Source organism: Idiotropiscis lumnitzeri, chromosome 21 (genome assembly GCF_059441095.1).
Source record: "Idiotropiscis lumnitzeri isolate Australia: NSW breed Sydney's pygmy pipehorse chromosome 21, RoL_Ilum_1.0, whole genome shotgun sequence".
Lineage (NCBI taxonomy): Eukaryota > Metazoa > Chordata > Actinopteri > Syngnathiformes > Syngnathidae > Idiotropiscis > Idiotropiscis lumnitzeri.
In genome coordinates this window covers 360,900-374,865 of record NC_142411.1, presented here as the reverse complement: position 1 = coordinate 374,865, position 13,966 = coordinate 360,900, and the positions used below count along the sequence as shown (strand labels likewise).

Here is a 13,966-nt window from a genome sequence, read left to right as displayed (position 1 = left end):
TATTTCAACGCGTATGAATTATACACGCACACAACTTAGCGGCATTGTGAGCGATGACGGGACCCCCCCACCCCAAAAAAAAAGTTGCTTGAAAGCATCCTTACTGCAGATGGTCGTTTTTATTTCTTTTTACCGATCTCCACCAAGTTCCATTGTCTGCTAAAGTACGATACTGGGACCAAGTCAACTAAAAAAGCGCGGGACCAACTCCACCAATACCAGTCGCAAAACGTTCCAAAGCACAGAATGGGCGGAAAAAGTCGACCGGCAATTCGGATCCTCCTGAGGTTGTATGACGCGTCGTAACCTTTCAGGACGACGGAAATGATGTCAAATCTCGAAATTCACCTTCCGGGACCTGTCAGCTCTTGTATGGCGTCTCGCCATCACGTGAAGATTTGACTTCAAAGTCTCCCGTTCAGCCGTTAAGCACTCGCCGTCCCGCTGCGTTTTTCAGCCCTTCCGCTCTCCCCCCTCGAAAACCTCTCGCCATCGTGTCACCGACGGGAGGATTTCGTGTAAAACAAGCCGGATGGGGGCTCTCGAGGATGGAACTTGAGCTTCCTTGACCTAAAGCGATGAGCGCAGCAAACTTTGGAATAACGGCTGTGGCGCTTCCCGGTCAAGAAACCGCAAGTGGCCTGACGCTCTCTCACTTTTCATCCAAATTGAAGGCGCGCCATCGACCGCCGTCAATCAAGCCCTCTTTGAGTCGTGAGCGCATTAATGACATCTGCCACTTGTCGTCGGCGCCACCCGCCTCCTCTTCGCTAAATTCAATTCAAGAGATATCACCGCAATGTTTTGGGGGGTTTTCTCTTGACTCGACGACTGTCTCACGCGTCCACCCACCATGTTTCCTCACCCCGCTGTCGAGTCTCCCGGCAGCGTTAATCTCCACCCTTCTGTCGCGCGAACACCGGCCGCTTTCGCACGAGAATCGCAACACCGCCGTCGTAACCGAAGATACGACGCACCGGACTCTTTGAAGGGAGCGCAACGCAACAGATGTTCAGGTTCTTCGTTCGAGAGAGATCTCAGAGTCGAAGGTCCCGTCGGTTCAGCTGGGATGCCTCTCGGTAATACCCGCCAAAGTCGGAAATTGGGGAGTCGACTTCATCGACCAAATAGCCGGAAAAATTCCCCTTAAATGCTCCATCTCAGGCCTGCCGTTGCCGAATTGCCTCGCGTGCTTGATATTGCGGAGTTGGCTTCTTCCGGCATAACGAGATTCTCGTTCACACGCCTCAGTTACACTTTTTGATACTAACTCAAAAGACGCAAAATTTTGTACCACAGAGATCCATCAAAATAACCGCAGATTTTACATAAAAAAAACAACAACAAAAAACTGGCACAACATCTACCCATCAGAATTGCGGTGAACATCACAACTCTGTCTCAGCACTTCCCAATTGCTTTGACGAGGACACCGATGCTACCTTTGAAGATGAAAAACCGCCTGGTCGACTCTGTCGGGCAGAGGCCCGGCCAACCTTCTGCAAACTTTCCACCCTGGTTCTGGCAATGTAGAAGTTGTGGAATCGACCCAGCGCTTGCATTGCCTCAGAAGATGGGAAACATCTGGGCCGACACCATTGAGACGTCCAGCAAAGTTGCGGTAAACTTCACACCCCGGTGCCGCCATTGACAACAAAAACTTTCAAAGCCTTTCAAAGTGTCGAGCGGAGCCGACGTATGGGTTTACGTTTTACACGACAACAGCATCAAAAACAAAAAACGTGCTTGCAGCCAGACAGGAGGCAGGAAAATCAAAGCATCTTCTGAGGCAAAGACAAATGGCAGCGTGACAGACTGTCGGCATGTTTTGCTCAATTATGCTCAACGTTTCATTTCAAAGCGTTTCCCAATTGGATCTTCAATCGTTACAACTTGACTGAAAGAAAAAAAAAGCACGAAGGCCAGAGCTGAGATTCGAGCACCAACTTCAAAACTGTGAGACAGACGTGTTTCATGTGCTGCCCCAGAAATATAAAATAATTCAAAGACGAAATGATTCAATTTCCCCCCCAAACTCCATCAAGGAAAATTAAACACCCAACAGAAGGTCCGTTTTCTACTAAATAGCGTGAATTCGTTTTGAGCGACGCTGCCCTCTAATTCCTTCCAGTTGACTGCCGCTGTCCTGTTACGTAATGCAGGAAACACCGGCGTTCATTTCAAAAACAGCAAAAAAAAGAGAAGCCACCGTCGGCATGGTAACGAGCATCACAGGCGACCCCCGGAGTAACTTATGCTAAAAAGGCCGGGGGGGGGGGGGGTTGCCATGACAACTGGAAGAAGAATTGAAGGGCGAAGAGAAAGTTCTCAAAGCAGGAAAGAACAGGAAGCTTTTGACACGCACTCGTTTGTTGGGTATATTTTACACGATGTCTTAAACAAAAAAAAAAAGGGGGGGGGGGGGGGGCCGGAGTAAACAGCCTCCTGCCTGTAGATAATTAAAATACGAGTACGAGTGTCTCCAATACACAAAAAGTAATTCAAGTGTGTTGAAAATCAGGCAGCACAAATGCCTTGAAAGTCTTTTGGGGATTTGCAGAATAAAGTGAGGGCGTTAATTCATGCAAATCCATTCAAATTGTGTTTGGATGGATTACCCGTCCAAGACAGCGTGGAGTCATTCCCAGTAATTAGCAGAAAGGGGAAATAACGCCGAAGCGCATGCTGCTTCACCAAGTCCAACACGAGGGCGGCTGCGACTGCCTCAACGGCGAGCCAATCGTGTGATCGTAGAGGTGGGAGGAGACATGGCAAAAATTCCACGTCACAATTTTTTACAAATAAAATCACAATCACAATTCCATTTTTTTACATGGTTTGCTTTGAGACTCATGTGCATATTTCGGACCTTTTTCGACAACAACAAACAACCGTTTACGATAATTCCTCTCAAGCGAGCATATCGCTGGCGTAGGGCCGAAACCTCCGATGTCACAATTGAATCTTTTTTACACAAATTGATACAAACGGTCCACACGCGCGGTGTGGGTAGTTTGTTTTTTTTTAACAGATTTTTGACCAATTTAAAATGAAAATGGCTTGCGCACTTTGACAATGAATTGTTAATGGTTGCACAAAAGGCCGTTTTTGGGGTCTCCTGAAAAGTGGGCTTTTCCAAGTACAAAGATGTTTGACGACAGCAATATGAGTCACGAGTGCTTTTTAGATTGCTAATTCTCCTCGAAGCAACTTGACTAACAGTCGCCATTTCATGCACAACATGCGACACTCGCATGCACACTGCTAACAGTATGAACTCGCTCCTCTGGATAGCGTTTAAAAAAAAAAAAAAAAAGTCTAGTTGGCCTCATAACAATGTACAATCAATAAAAAGTCTGTTCTCACACACTGACAAGCCACCCACGCCCACACACACACACGCACACAGACACACGCACATCCGTGAACACGCACACAGCCTCAAGACTCTACTGATCCAATTGCACAGCAAGAACTCTCAAAGGCATAGAAAATGTCGGCCACTCTTGAATTGAATAAGGAACGATGTATAAACCAATCCGTGAGTTGCGCACACACACTCCTGGGAGAAGTGTCATTTAAATGAGCTTGAGTCTAACATGGACACTTGATGCTATTGCGTTGCAAATTGGGCCCCGTCCTTAACCACAATCTTCTCAGTGGCGTGCCAAATTGACAGGACTTAGTTCTACTTCACAGAAAGCGTGCATTGCTTTCTTCACATTGTGACGACAATGACCTTTGTATGTTTGCTACAACAACACACACGAGCACGCACGCGAGCATGGGGCTGTGCAGATAATCTGCTTAGCAATCACAAGGGTGCAAAAGAACAAAGTTCACATCATCATCATCAGGAACGACGGAGACACACAACGAGTGAGCGAGAACACTGTCAAATAGATTAAAAACCAAAATAAAAAAAGAGGAGGCCAGACCGCCACTCAAACAACTCTTTGTAGAGTTTAGAAGCACAACGTCGGAATATTGTGACAGCAGCATCACGTGAGTATTTGAGGCTTCTTACACGACTTTGGAAATTGTGCTTCCTGCTCGACGTGCCGGGCCAACGACCGGCCTGCTTACCAATCGGTCGTTTGGTCGTCTGGCTTGTTCGTGGCCACGCTTGCAGCGGAAGGAGACAATTTGGGTTGTTCATGAAAGTCAAAACGTGATTCAAGGCAGATGATAGATGGCAAGGCAAACATCATTTTCACTTTTGACACGGCTTCCCAAGTTCCATATCGATGGATTCCACTTTCACACTTCTTTCTAAGCCCGCGTCCTCCCTCCGCAGAATTGTTGGCCTCAAAGTAAAGTCCGTTCTTTTTGACATGCAAATGAACTGCTGTGATGTCGTGCCACGCGTCGGTGGCAGAATTGCTCGGTCTCGCCGATGTCGAGGTCATCGCTCCTCGCTACGCAGCACTCAATGGACAATGCTGAGCTTGCTCATTTAGAACTGAAGAAACTATGAACGTCTTTGCGGAAAATGAGTCACTATTGCTTTGTTCTTTTCATGTTTTTTTTTTTACATCATTTCAGTGCTGTCCTAACACTCCTTTGTCTGAATCAAAGCATCAGTACTTATGAAATATCTTTTCTCCAGCAATTAAACTTGCCACGTTTCTTCAAAGATGGTGACTAACAACAACAAATATACAATTGTAATTCCTATCAAACTGTTTTACCTTATCAGTCTTGGTGTGTTCCAGCTGCGGGATGGAGGTCCTGAGCGGGCCGTGGGCCGGCCTGGCTCTGCTTCTGAGGAAAGCGGTCACCCAGACAGACAGAGAGATTGTCAGCTTCTTCCCACTGTGCCTCTTCGGCCTCTTCTTGTGCGTTTGCATGCTCTTCGGGCAACTGGTGGTCTTTCTCCATTGGAAGCTCAAACAGGGTATGCATCGAATTATGTCCCAATATTTTTGACCATTATGTGCTGCTGAAGTTTTGATGATATTAACTAGGGGGGACAAATATGTAACAACTACCTACCCAATGTTTATTTAAATGATTATGGATTTGTTGTGTATGCAAATGTATGCATTTACGTTTATAATGACCTGCAGCATGAAAGTTCAAGCTTTATGCACAATTCAGCATTTTAATCATTTACGTTTGGTTCCAAGACATCAAATAACAAATTAATATCCATGTATCAATACTATTTGGTGGATTTACTTATCTGCGCTATAAAGTGTGCGCTGCAAGTCAACGCAGGCAAACGTAAATGTAATTAGCTACTTCATCACGACACATAAAAACGTCAAATTCAGTACTTAAGTGACTCGGTGTGGTCAGAAAATATACTTTTTTGACAGCATACTGACCAAGATGGGCAAATACAAACGACAACGTCGTGTGTTTAAAATCTACTTGCGTACTTTGAAGACGAACTCGCCCGGCAGGAGATGGAGACATGGAACGTCCCTAGTCGATGACGTATGTGATTGAGACGGACGCCATGTTTGCCATTTTAAAATGTTGGCAAATAAAAAAAACATTTTAATGCATGTTGTCTCAGGGTCATTGGTCACTAACTTTAAATCCCTTCCATTAAAAGGAAACACATTTGGGGTATTTTAATTACGCTTCCGTTTTAGAGAGGATGGACGCAGCGTTAAGGTTAATGAATAAATCGAACAAAAAGAGTGGTTTTAAATGCACGATGTATGCATGCAATACTATAACCTAATGGAATATTGTCGCTCTAACCGCAGTGGAGGCTGATCTGGATGATTTTTCACGCGACCGGAGCGCCATCAACAGGCCAGTCTACCGCAATGCACAGAAGATGAGGCGGAGGAGCATTGGTGCGCATGCGTACACGTGAGCATCGTGGACTACAAATATGGCGCAAAAAAAGGGACACACTTAAGAGTATTACAATCCTTTATTTAAAGTGTTACACAGGGACTTGGTTTGTGTGTTTGGAGGGGTGATACAGGGCAATTTAGTGGCTGGATAGAAACAATCTGACTACTAGGGAGCAATGGGGCTGCTTCTCGACTTCCCAAATCTTTTTTTTTCCTTATGATTTTTTATTTTTTAGGAAAATACAAAAATAAAAACAAAAAAACCCCACTTCATCTGGTTTGGATCAATAACAGCAAATTTTTATATATTTGTTATTTTTTTAAAGGCAGCATTAAGTGACCTTACAGAGCTGCTTTGGTTTCGGGAATCTTTGGAGCTTAAACATAAAATTCCCAGGATATTGACTTGGCAGCCCCACTGCTCCTTTTATACTGCAGCCTGCAACTCAGAGTGAAACAACATGTCACTTGTAGCGGTGTTTAACCCCCCCATAAAAAAACAAAACAAAAAAAACAAAAACCATCCACTGGGAAACATTACAAATGTGAAAAAAAATGGACCAAAGTTTCACAGAGAAAATCAAATGTGGAGAGAATAAAAACTACAGATTTGAGTTGTGACATATGCATCAAAATTACATGAATGAGAAGTGAAAAGTCAATATTTTCTGGCTTCTTCCTCCGGTGGAATGTCATTGCAATTTTTTTGCTAAACATTGGATTAAATAGTCAACCTTTTAGAAGATTGACGTGTAAAAGTGTTTCAATTTGAACAAATCCAATGAAAAAAATCCAGTCTAGAAAGGTGGAATGTTTTTTTTTTTTTAATTTGCCAGACACGATGCCTGCTTTTTAAAACGTGCCACCGAGCGCCCCTGAAAACATCCTATGCTTGTCCCATTCTATGTTGCACCAAAAACGCGGCCTGATGATAAAGATCTGCAGAATGTGTCGTGGCCATCTTCAACCATGTGATCAAAACTGGACGTGCATGCCATCTATATGCTTTGAAATTTGATGTCCAAACGATGTACTTTTACATTAAAACAACTTTAAAAAGAAAAAAGATCATTTTCTCCCATTCAAAGCTGCACCCTCTTCATGGGGACAAGCAAAGTTGTTTCTACTTTCCACGAGCACCGGAATTTTCACGCCGTCTGCAGAGAAGTCCGTTTTAGCTTCAACTCGTTCACATTTTGCATAAAAACAACTAATTGAAAGCATGTTTTTTTTATATATCAAGTGCACATTCTTTTTGTATTTTGAAGTGAGGACTGAAAATTTGAAGGAAGTTTGAGGAATGAAAAAAGCAGAATGTCACTGAGTGAGTGTAAAATGTCACCACTTGTTTGTACCCCGTTTTGGTTGGGTTGTGTTTCTTGAAGTGCGGGAACGAGCTGCATTATTCACATTAGAGCACAAGTGGGAAAACAATGTTATGTGCATTTGGGGGTTTAATTAAAAAAAAAAAATCCTGGGAGATTTTAGCATTTTTTTTTATATTAGGGAGTTTTCCCACCCCTGCACCACTTTGCCCAAAATGCGAAACGTCTGCGTCTCGTTTAATGCACAATGACGATCATCGTTACACATTGCGTATCAAAGCACCCCCCTCTTTGAATTATTGTCTCGTTGATGTCAAAAAGAATAAAAGCACTATGACAACAACAAAGCCAAGTAAAAACGCGCTACCTATGTTAAGCTAACAATGTGGTTCTTTTGATCCCTCCGAGTGTGTTATTATTTTCTTGATTGTTATCTTTTGGGGGAGGGGGGGGGGTTGGTTGTCTTCTTCTGGCGCCTCCTCAGTCAGTCAAGGTCAAAGACCGCGGTCGCGGGTGACGTGCATGACACCCCCAAAGGGCCCTTCAGCTCTGCATGGAAGAGAGGGATAATATTTTCTTGTCGGCGGTTCTCAACTCTTGGAACGGCCCGTTTTAAGTCAAGACACACTTTGATACAAGTTCGCCTCTGAAAGCCCTCGACTCAAAAGACAAATCTGAGAAGAAGCGATACCTGAGTTGCGTCAATCCTCCTCTTCGGCCAGTTCGGTCTCTTTATGAACCACCACTCTGGTGACCGACATGTCAGGATGTTGCTCTTTGGCCTCCTTAATGGCCTGGGCCAGAGCCTGCAGTAGCGGGGCGTGGCCACAAAGGGGCGGCGGCGAGCATGAGGCAGCCAAAGGGATAAAATGGGAGGGTGAAATAAAATCGGGAAAAAAAAACAAAAAAGACAAGACATAGAAAACATAAAGGAAATGACAATGGAAGCCAGATGTGCCATCGCAGTTCCGGGCGTCATTTTCGCTTGGAAAATGGCCAGCGTGGACATCGGCTGGAAACAGTTCAAAACAAAGCGCATTCCAAAGTAACAAAAAAGAAAAATATGCTGAGTATGTTAGAAGTAGAAATGTAAGATGCGTGAAAGCGCTTACATTTGTTAAAAGACTAACAAAGAAACGGAGGGGCAGACCGGCGTACCGTATTTACACAAATAGTGGCACTTATTTCCTTAACTGCGGGCATCATTTAAGTATTTTGGGAATGCAACCTTTATCATTTTTTTTCTTTTTTAATTGTAGTCAAGTCTCCATACTTTTTAAATCATCCGGGGGATTTTTGTTTTTTGTGCTTAGGTGCTGCTGTTTTGGTCAGCAACAGAGTTCAAACAGGCTCAGTCATGACTTTTTAACGCCCGTTTGCAAACGATAGCGTCGGTCAAGTGAGATGACTCCAAATTTGTGACTGATGGAAAAAGGGAAGCGGCGAGCACAGTGGACTGGTGGTGAGCACGCCTGCCTCTCACTTGTGAGGTTCTGGGTTTGAATTGAGCAATGGCCACTTTTGGAGCAAATACGGTATATTCTTGAGCGAGTAGCCCACGTGAATATGAGGGTGACGGTCAACCAACGTGCATCTTTGGTCGCCAAGAGCAACACGCTCCACATGTCGCCAGAGGTGTCTCGTCTATCCGTCGCTCAGATTACGAATCATTTGCCGCAGTTTTGCTTCAGATGACTTTCAATGCGTAATAGAATCAAATGAGGCCGCCTCCAAAAAAAACAAAAAAACTCAACACTGACCTCGTCGTGGTCGATGTCGCAATCGCCGGTAATGACGATGCGCTTCTCGATCCTGGTCTCTGACAGTCCGCCCTTTAACGTCTGCAAGGGCACATCGCGCAGTTGCATTAACATCCGTAATCCAAATTGATGCTCATCAAAAATGTCTCATGTTGTGTGCAAAAACAAGTGCGCGTGGGTGTGTGTGTACACCTTGGTGATGTGCGTGGTGGTGGTGGTGCATAAAGATTCCGAGGTGATGGTCTGCGCTGTCATCAGAACTCCGGGCTCTCCGTCGCCGCTTCCGTCCAGCTGATACAAAACACAAGCGGGAGGGGAAAAGAAAGAACACATGATTTCAAATCATCCTGGATCCAATTTGATCAACTCCTTTTTCTGCGGGAGAAGGAATCAAAGACATGGAGACGAGACCACGACGATGTGCCTCTGAATGTGCACCTGCGCGGCCTCGTATGTGATGGTCTTTGTTTCCGTGTGCACGATGGGCACTTCCTTGGTCGCGATCTCGGTCTTCTGGGCCGCAAACGTGTCCGATATTGTCACCATTTCAGTCTTAACCACGGGCGGCTGGTTCGGGGATGACAGAGACATGGGAGGAGGGTTAATACATTTAAAAAAAAACAGTCAGCTTATTAGAAAGGACAAAGAGTATTTGGGGCCAAAAGGGGGAGGTGGGGTGCACTTCCTCTTTAATATGTTCAGCACGGCCTTCTTAACAGAAAGTTCTGACCTTTATTTACAACCTCAAATTATGTTCTTTTCATGTTTGATTTTTTTTTTGTCCAATCAGATTTCAGGCTGTTTGTGTTGCCATGTCAACCAAATCAGCCCACATCCTCCAGAATCAGGCTGATAAAACCTCAACCTTTGTTAGCAATTGGACTTCTTTTGCTTTAGTTGTGTTACTTTCTGATAGCAGCCTTGATTCCATTGAATATTGAAAGGGAAGTGAGTGAGCTTTTCTACAACACACACCATAGAAATATTCTGCTTGTGGCCAAGCGAGCACGATCAATAATGTGAACGATGGCCGCTACGGACATCGTATCAGCGCCGTTACAGAGGCGCTTGCTCCGTTACTCGTGTTGTTGCTCCGTGCATTCAAGCAGCAAACGTTTCAAAGTCGAACAAAAAGACGCAAGTTTTAATGAGGTAGTTTCTGGAGTTTGGCATGATATGCCAGTTTTACAGGAAATTCAATTATAGTTTGTTGTTAACAATTTCTGTATTCTGCGGATCTGCACGTGTCGCCGCAGCATCGATGCGGTCAAACAGATTTGTTTGAAGGTCTCGGATCAGCGTGATGTGCGTCTATCGCAGTTCACGTCACATGTTAGCATTAAGCTAACGCTCTTTAGTCCTGACATTTTGCTGCATCACTAAACAAGATTTCATTCCCTTCACCGCTTGAAGCAAGCACGCGATTCTCGTTTGCGTCACTCGGGACAGTCGGTGCTGTTGAACAAAGCGTTCCGAGTGTGCCTTGACGAGTTTCATTCATGCTGACGCCTTCTGTCACGGCTCTGACAAAGCAATTTAGAGAAGAAGGAGCCACGAACATTTTTTTTTTTTTTTTTTATGTTGTGACTTTTCCAGAGCTTTTTTTCTTTTTTGGAAGGAAGGAATGCACGCGGGGCCTAAATATGGACGCCAAAGCAGGAAGGAGAGCAACGCCGTCGGGAAGCGGGAAGGAAGAGGGCGTGTTTCGACGGGTCGCGGCCTTCTGAGGAGCTTGGAAAGCGGCCCCACTTGACTTTACCTGAGAGCAACAAATAACCTGCGGACGCGCCTCCGCCACCGCGGCCTCGCCGTTCACTTTGGGCACTTCCTCTTGGCGCTGCGTCGGCCCATTTGGAGCTTGGCCGGGCGTCGCCGTGGCTTCTTCGGCTTCTTTCTTTTCTTGGTCGGCTTTGGCAGATTGGCTAAGCTGCCCCAACTTCTCCCGCTCCTCTTCTTCTTCTCTCTCCTCGGGGATTTGAGTGCGGGAGATGGACACGGGCACGTTGGGGTGATATTCGGCCTCCCCGTCGCTTTCGCTCTCCGACGAAACGCTCTGGCGCTGCCGCTTCATCTTCTTCTTCTGCGCACCGTCTTCCTCTTCCATTCCCTGCGTGCGCTCCTCGGGGACGACAGCTTTGGTGGAAATCTCTCGCACCGCAACCGTTTCTTCAATTTCAACTTCCGTCGTCTAAACACGCACGCCCGCACGCACACGAGAGTACACGTAGTGCACAAAGACAAAATGAGATGCGCACACACAGACACAGCATGGGAGACAAAAAACAAAAACAAAATATGATCATTGGACATAAAAGTATGGAGGAAAAAAAAAGAGAAAAGATGTGATGGGAAATGTGTTCCGCTGTGGACACCAAAGGTTCAAAAAAAAAAGAAGAAGAAGAAGAAGAAGAAGAAGGAGAAGAAGTGGACATTTGGACGGACGTCATGCAGATGGGAAGCCGCATGAGACGGCAAAAGCGAATGTTGGAGCACCTTGATGGCTTCTTTGGTGTCGCCGTTATCTGCGGCTGCTGTTGCTTCTGTTACGGGCACCTGCGTCACACACACACACACACACACAGGTCGCCGGCGCACACGTCAATCACACGCTCAACTCTCACGCCGCTCTGGCGCCCACACGGGTCATGTGACATGCAAGTCCACTTGCAAGCCTCGAAGGAATGCAAATGACCCCCCCCCCCCCCCCCTCCGGGTCTTAATGACTTTTGTAGGCCCGACACCGAGAAGCATCAAATGTCATCTGAAGGAATATGAACAGCGGCCACTAAATAGGACAAGAATGGAAAAGCGGCGGGTTTGGAGCGTATACGAAAGCGTGAGTCGGGTCGGGTCGGGACGTACCGCTGCGGGCTGCTGCACGCGCGCGGTGGTGGCAGGAGAGGAGGTGATGCGCTTCTCCCACAGGTTGTGCTGCGGAGGGGAGGGAGGAGGCGCCTCCATAAAAGAGCGCTTGAGCTCGCTAACGCTAGCCTGGTGTTTGAGGACTTCATCTTGGGTCTTATCGTGGTCCTGATGTTCAAGGAAGAGGGTGGATGGAGGTCACGTTTGGGGGGGGGCAGAGCAAAAAGACAAGGGGGGGGGGGGGGACATTTGGTCACACGGAACATCAGGCTGTCAAAGACAGACGCCATATTTCACCGTGGCCGTGCAAACGAGCGCCAAGGTTTGCCGCAATCACGGCTCGCCGGCCAGAGTGGAACAAGGCGACCGCCATCTTCTAACATGGACTTTTTCATCTCTTTGGATTGGAGGTGATCGGTTTTGGACGACCTCAAACATCTGGTCTGCGCTTTTTTTATTTGAAAGAAATGCTAATTCTCTTTCTTTTTATTTCTAAAGTACTAAATCCTAAAATGATCTTTACAAGCAGTGTAAAATGAAATATTATTTAATTTCATTGTTAGAGTTTTTAAAAATGTAACGAGCAATAAAATTCTCAGGATTCATTTCTAAAACCACCACTGGTTTTGAAACCGAGCATTATTTTTCATTCAAATTGGGATTTTCTGATTTCTTTGAAATTACCGTCAACACGAGTGCAATTTTTTTCTTTCTGATTTTGAATCTCATAGCTCATATTTTTCTGTTGATTTCATTCCCGATTTCTTTTTTGTCGTCCCGCCTTCTGACTCGCTTGCGTTTGCTCACGTCGGGCTCGAGACAGACGATTTTTGTTCAGATTATTTTTCTCAAGATCAAGACATAATCCATTTGAACAAATATAACCCAAACAGTTTTTCGTCCTCAGCCGCAGGAGATTATGCAACGACGACGAAAGCAATCTCCGTCAATTGTTTCTTTTTTTTTTGCAACTTTGCATCGTTTGGCTTTGACACAGAGCGCAATCTAGCGCTTCTACTTTTCTGTGCTGTCGTCCTTCACGATCACCTCCATGTCGCAGAAGTCGGTGTCTTTCTGCTGGTTTTAGTCGGTTAGCAACTCGCAAATCACTTGCCAATCATCAGAGCGAGGGCGGTTTCCTCCTGGCGGGGGGGTTACTGAGGCAGGGTTAGTCGGGTTAGGCAGACGGCACTCATCAAAACGCCAAAAGTCCAAAAACAGTGCAGACCACGGCCTTCCGCATGCATGTTTTCACAAAGCGGCCATTGTGAGGACTTTGCCTTGCTTGGAGTTAAAGCAAAAGCAGGGCTGGCAAATGAAAATGCTTTTTTTTTTTCCTGGACAATTTTTGCTTTTACTCCTTATATTTGAAAACATCAGCGTTCTGAAAAAGCAAATCCCGAGATCGACTCGAGACTCCATTTGCCATTTCTCCAAGCGAGGCGCTCCAAAATGGCCAGCGAGTGAATTCCAGACCATTGCACCCTGCGACGTTCCGGCAACGCAAACGTGTCGGCAATGGCCGTGGACGAAGACAGCGAGCATGCAAAACGAGAAGGAAAGCGGCGCGAGTCCGAGCACACAAGAAAACACAGCGGCCGTCAATCGCACGGCGCCGAAGTACCAACCTCTAACATCAAATTACTGTGCCTCACATAAATATTATCCACACACACTCGCGTTGGACTCTGGAAGGTGGACATACAGCACAAATAGAAACCAAACATGATTAAACAAATGAATAAAAAAACTACAATTGAAATGAATACATGTTTAAATACATGCGACAAAAATAATTGTCAAGAAATTGATGGGTACAAAAAAAAATCAGAAAGCAAAAAGACGGCAAAAAGTACCACGACCTGACGTGAAAACACGTCAATGGCAGCAGGCCACACACAACCCAAATTTCGTCACTCACTCCAAGCACACGGGAAGGCGCAGCATGCGACCAAAAGCCGTCCAAGGGCCCACTTGGGACCGGTTTGGCCCATCAGAACCATTCTGCAAATACAACTAGTCACACATACACGTGAACAAAAATAAATAAAGAAATAAAAAAGCAACCGCCGACTTTTGCTTTCCAGATTGCACAAGTGGGTCTGAACCGCAAGCACAGATTCTCCGTCAGCATGCCAGGGCAGAGCCACCCCAAAAAAGTCAAACGCAAAACATGCCGAGTCGAGACAGCCCCTCCCCCTAC

General features: G+C 45.7%; 2 protein-coding genes and 1 long non-coding RNA gene across 15 annotated transcripts in view; 1 reads left to right on the top strand and 2 right to left on the bottom strand.

The window, feature by feature from the left end:
• tmem244 (transmembrane protein 244) overlaps positions 1-5,781 on the bottom strand; it is a 21,665-nt gene extending 15,884 nt beyond the window's left edge. Inside the window, exons 1-2 of one of the 2 annotated variants that reach the window (XM_088285827.1) lie at positions 5,331-5,781; positions 4,692-4,764 (exon numbers count right to left, since the gene is read on the bottom strand). In XM_088285827.1, coding sequence (XP_088141953.1) covers positions 4,692-4,764; positions 5,331-5,421 — 164 coding nt within the window. In that variant the 5' untranslated portion in view covers positions 5,422-5,781. The remainder of the gene's footprint in view (positions 1-4,691; positions 4,765-5,330) is intronic. The other variant, XM_088285828.1, reaches the window with a different exon arrangement.
• Positions 3,698-6,882, top strand: LOC148316224 (uncharacterized). Its single transcript, XR_015840125.1, has 3 exons — positions 3,698-4,005; positions 4,716-4,897; positions 5,721-6,882. It is a non-coding gene; the product is annotated as an uncharacterized LOC148316224 (long non-coding RNA).
• The window catches only part of epb41l2 (erythrocyte membrane protein band 4.1-like 2), a 24,458-nt gene continuing 16,366 nt past the window's right edge, over positions 5,875-13,966 (bottom strand). For 3 of the 12 annotated variants that reach the window (XM_088285803.1, XM_088285804.1, XM_088285805.1), the window contains exons 15-23: positions 13,392-13,451; positions 11,764-11,931; positions 11,395-11,454; positions 10,661-11,089; positions 9,340-9,468; positions 9,094-9,192; positions 8,902-8,982; positions 7,833-7,947; positions 5,875-7,690 (exon numbers count right to left, since the gene is read on the bottom strand). In XM_088285803.1, the coding sequence (XP_088141929.1) occupies positions 7,843-7,947; positions 8,902-8,982; positions 9,094-9,192; positions 9,340-9,468; positions 10,661-11,089; positions 11,395-11,454; positions 11,764-11,931; positions 13,392-13,451 (1,131 nt within the window). In that variant the 3' untranslated portion in view covers positions 5,875-7,690; positions 7,833-7,842. The remainder of the gene's footprint in view (positions 7,691-7,832; positions 7,948-8,901; positions 8,983-9,093; positions 9,193-9,339; positions 9,469-10,660; positions 11,090-11,394; positions 11,455-11,763; positions 11,932-13,391; positions 13,452-13,966) is intronic. The other 9 variants (XM_088285808.1, XM_088285814.1, XM_088285807.1 and 6 more) reach the window with 9 other exon arrangements.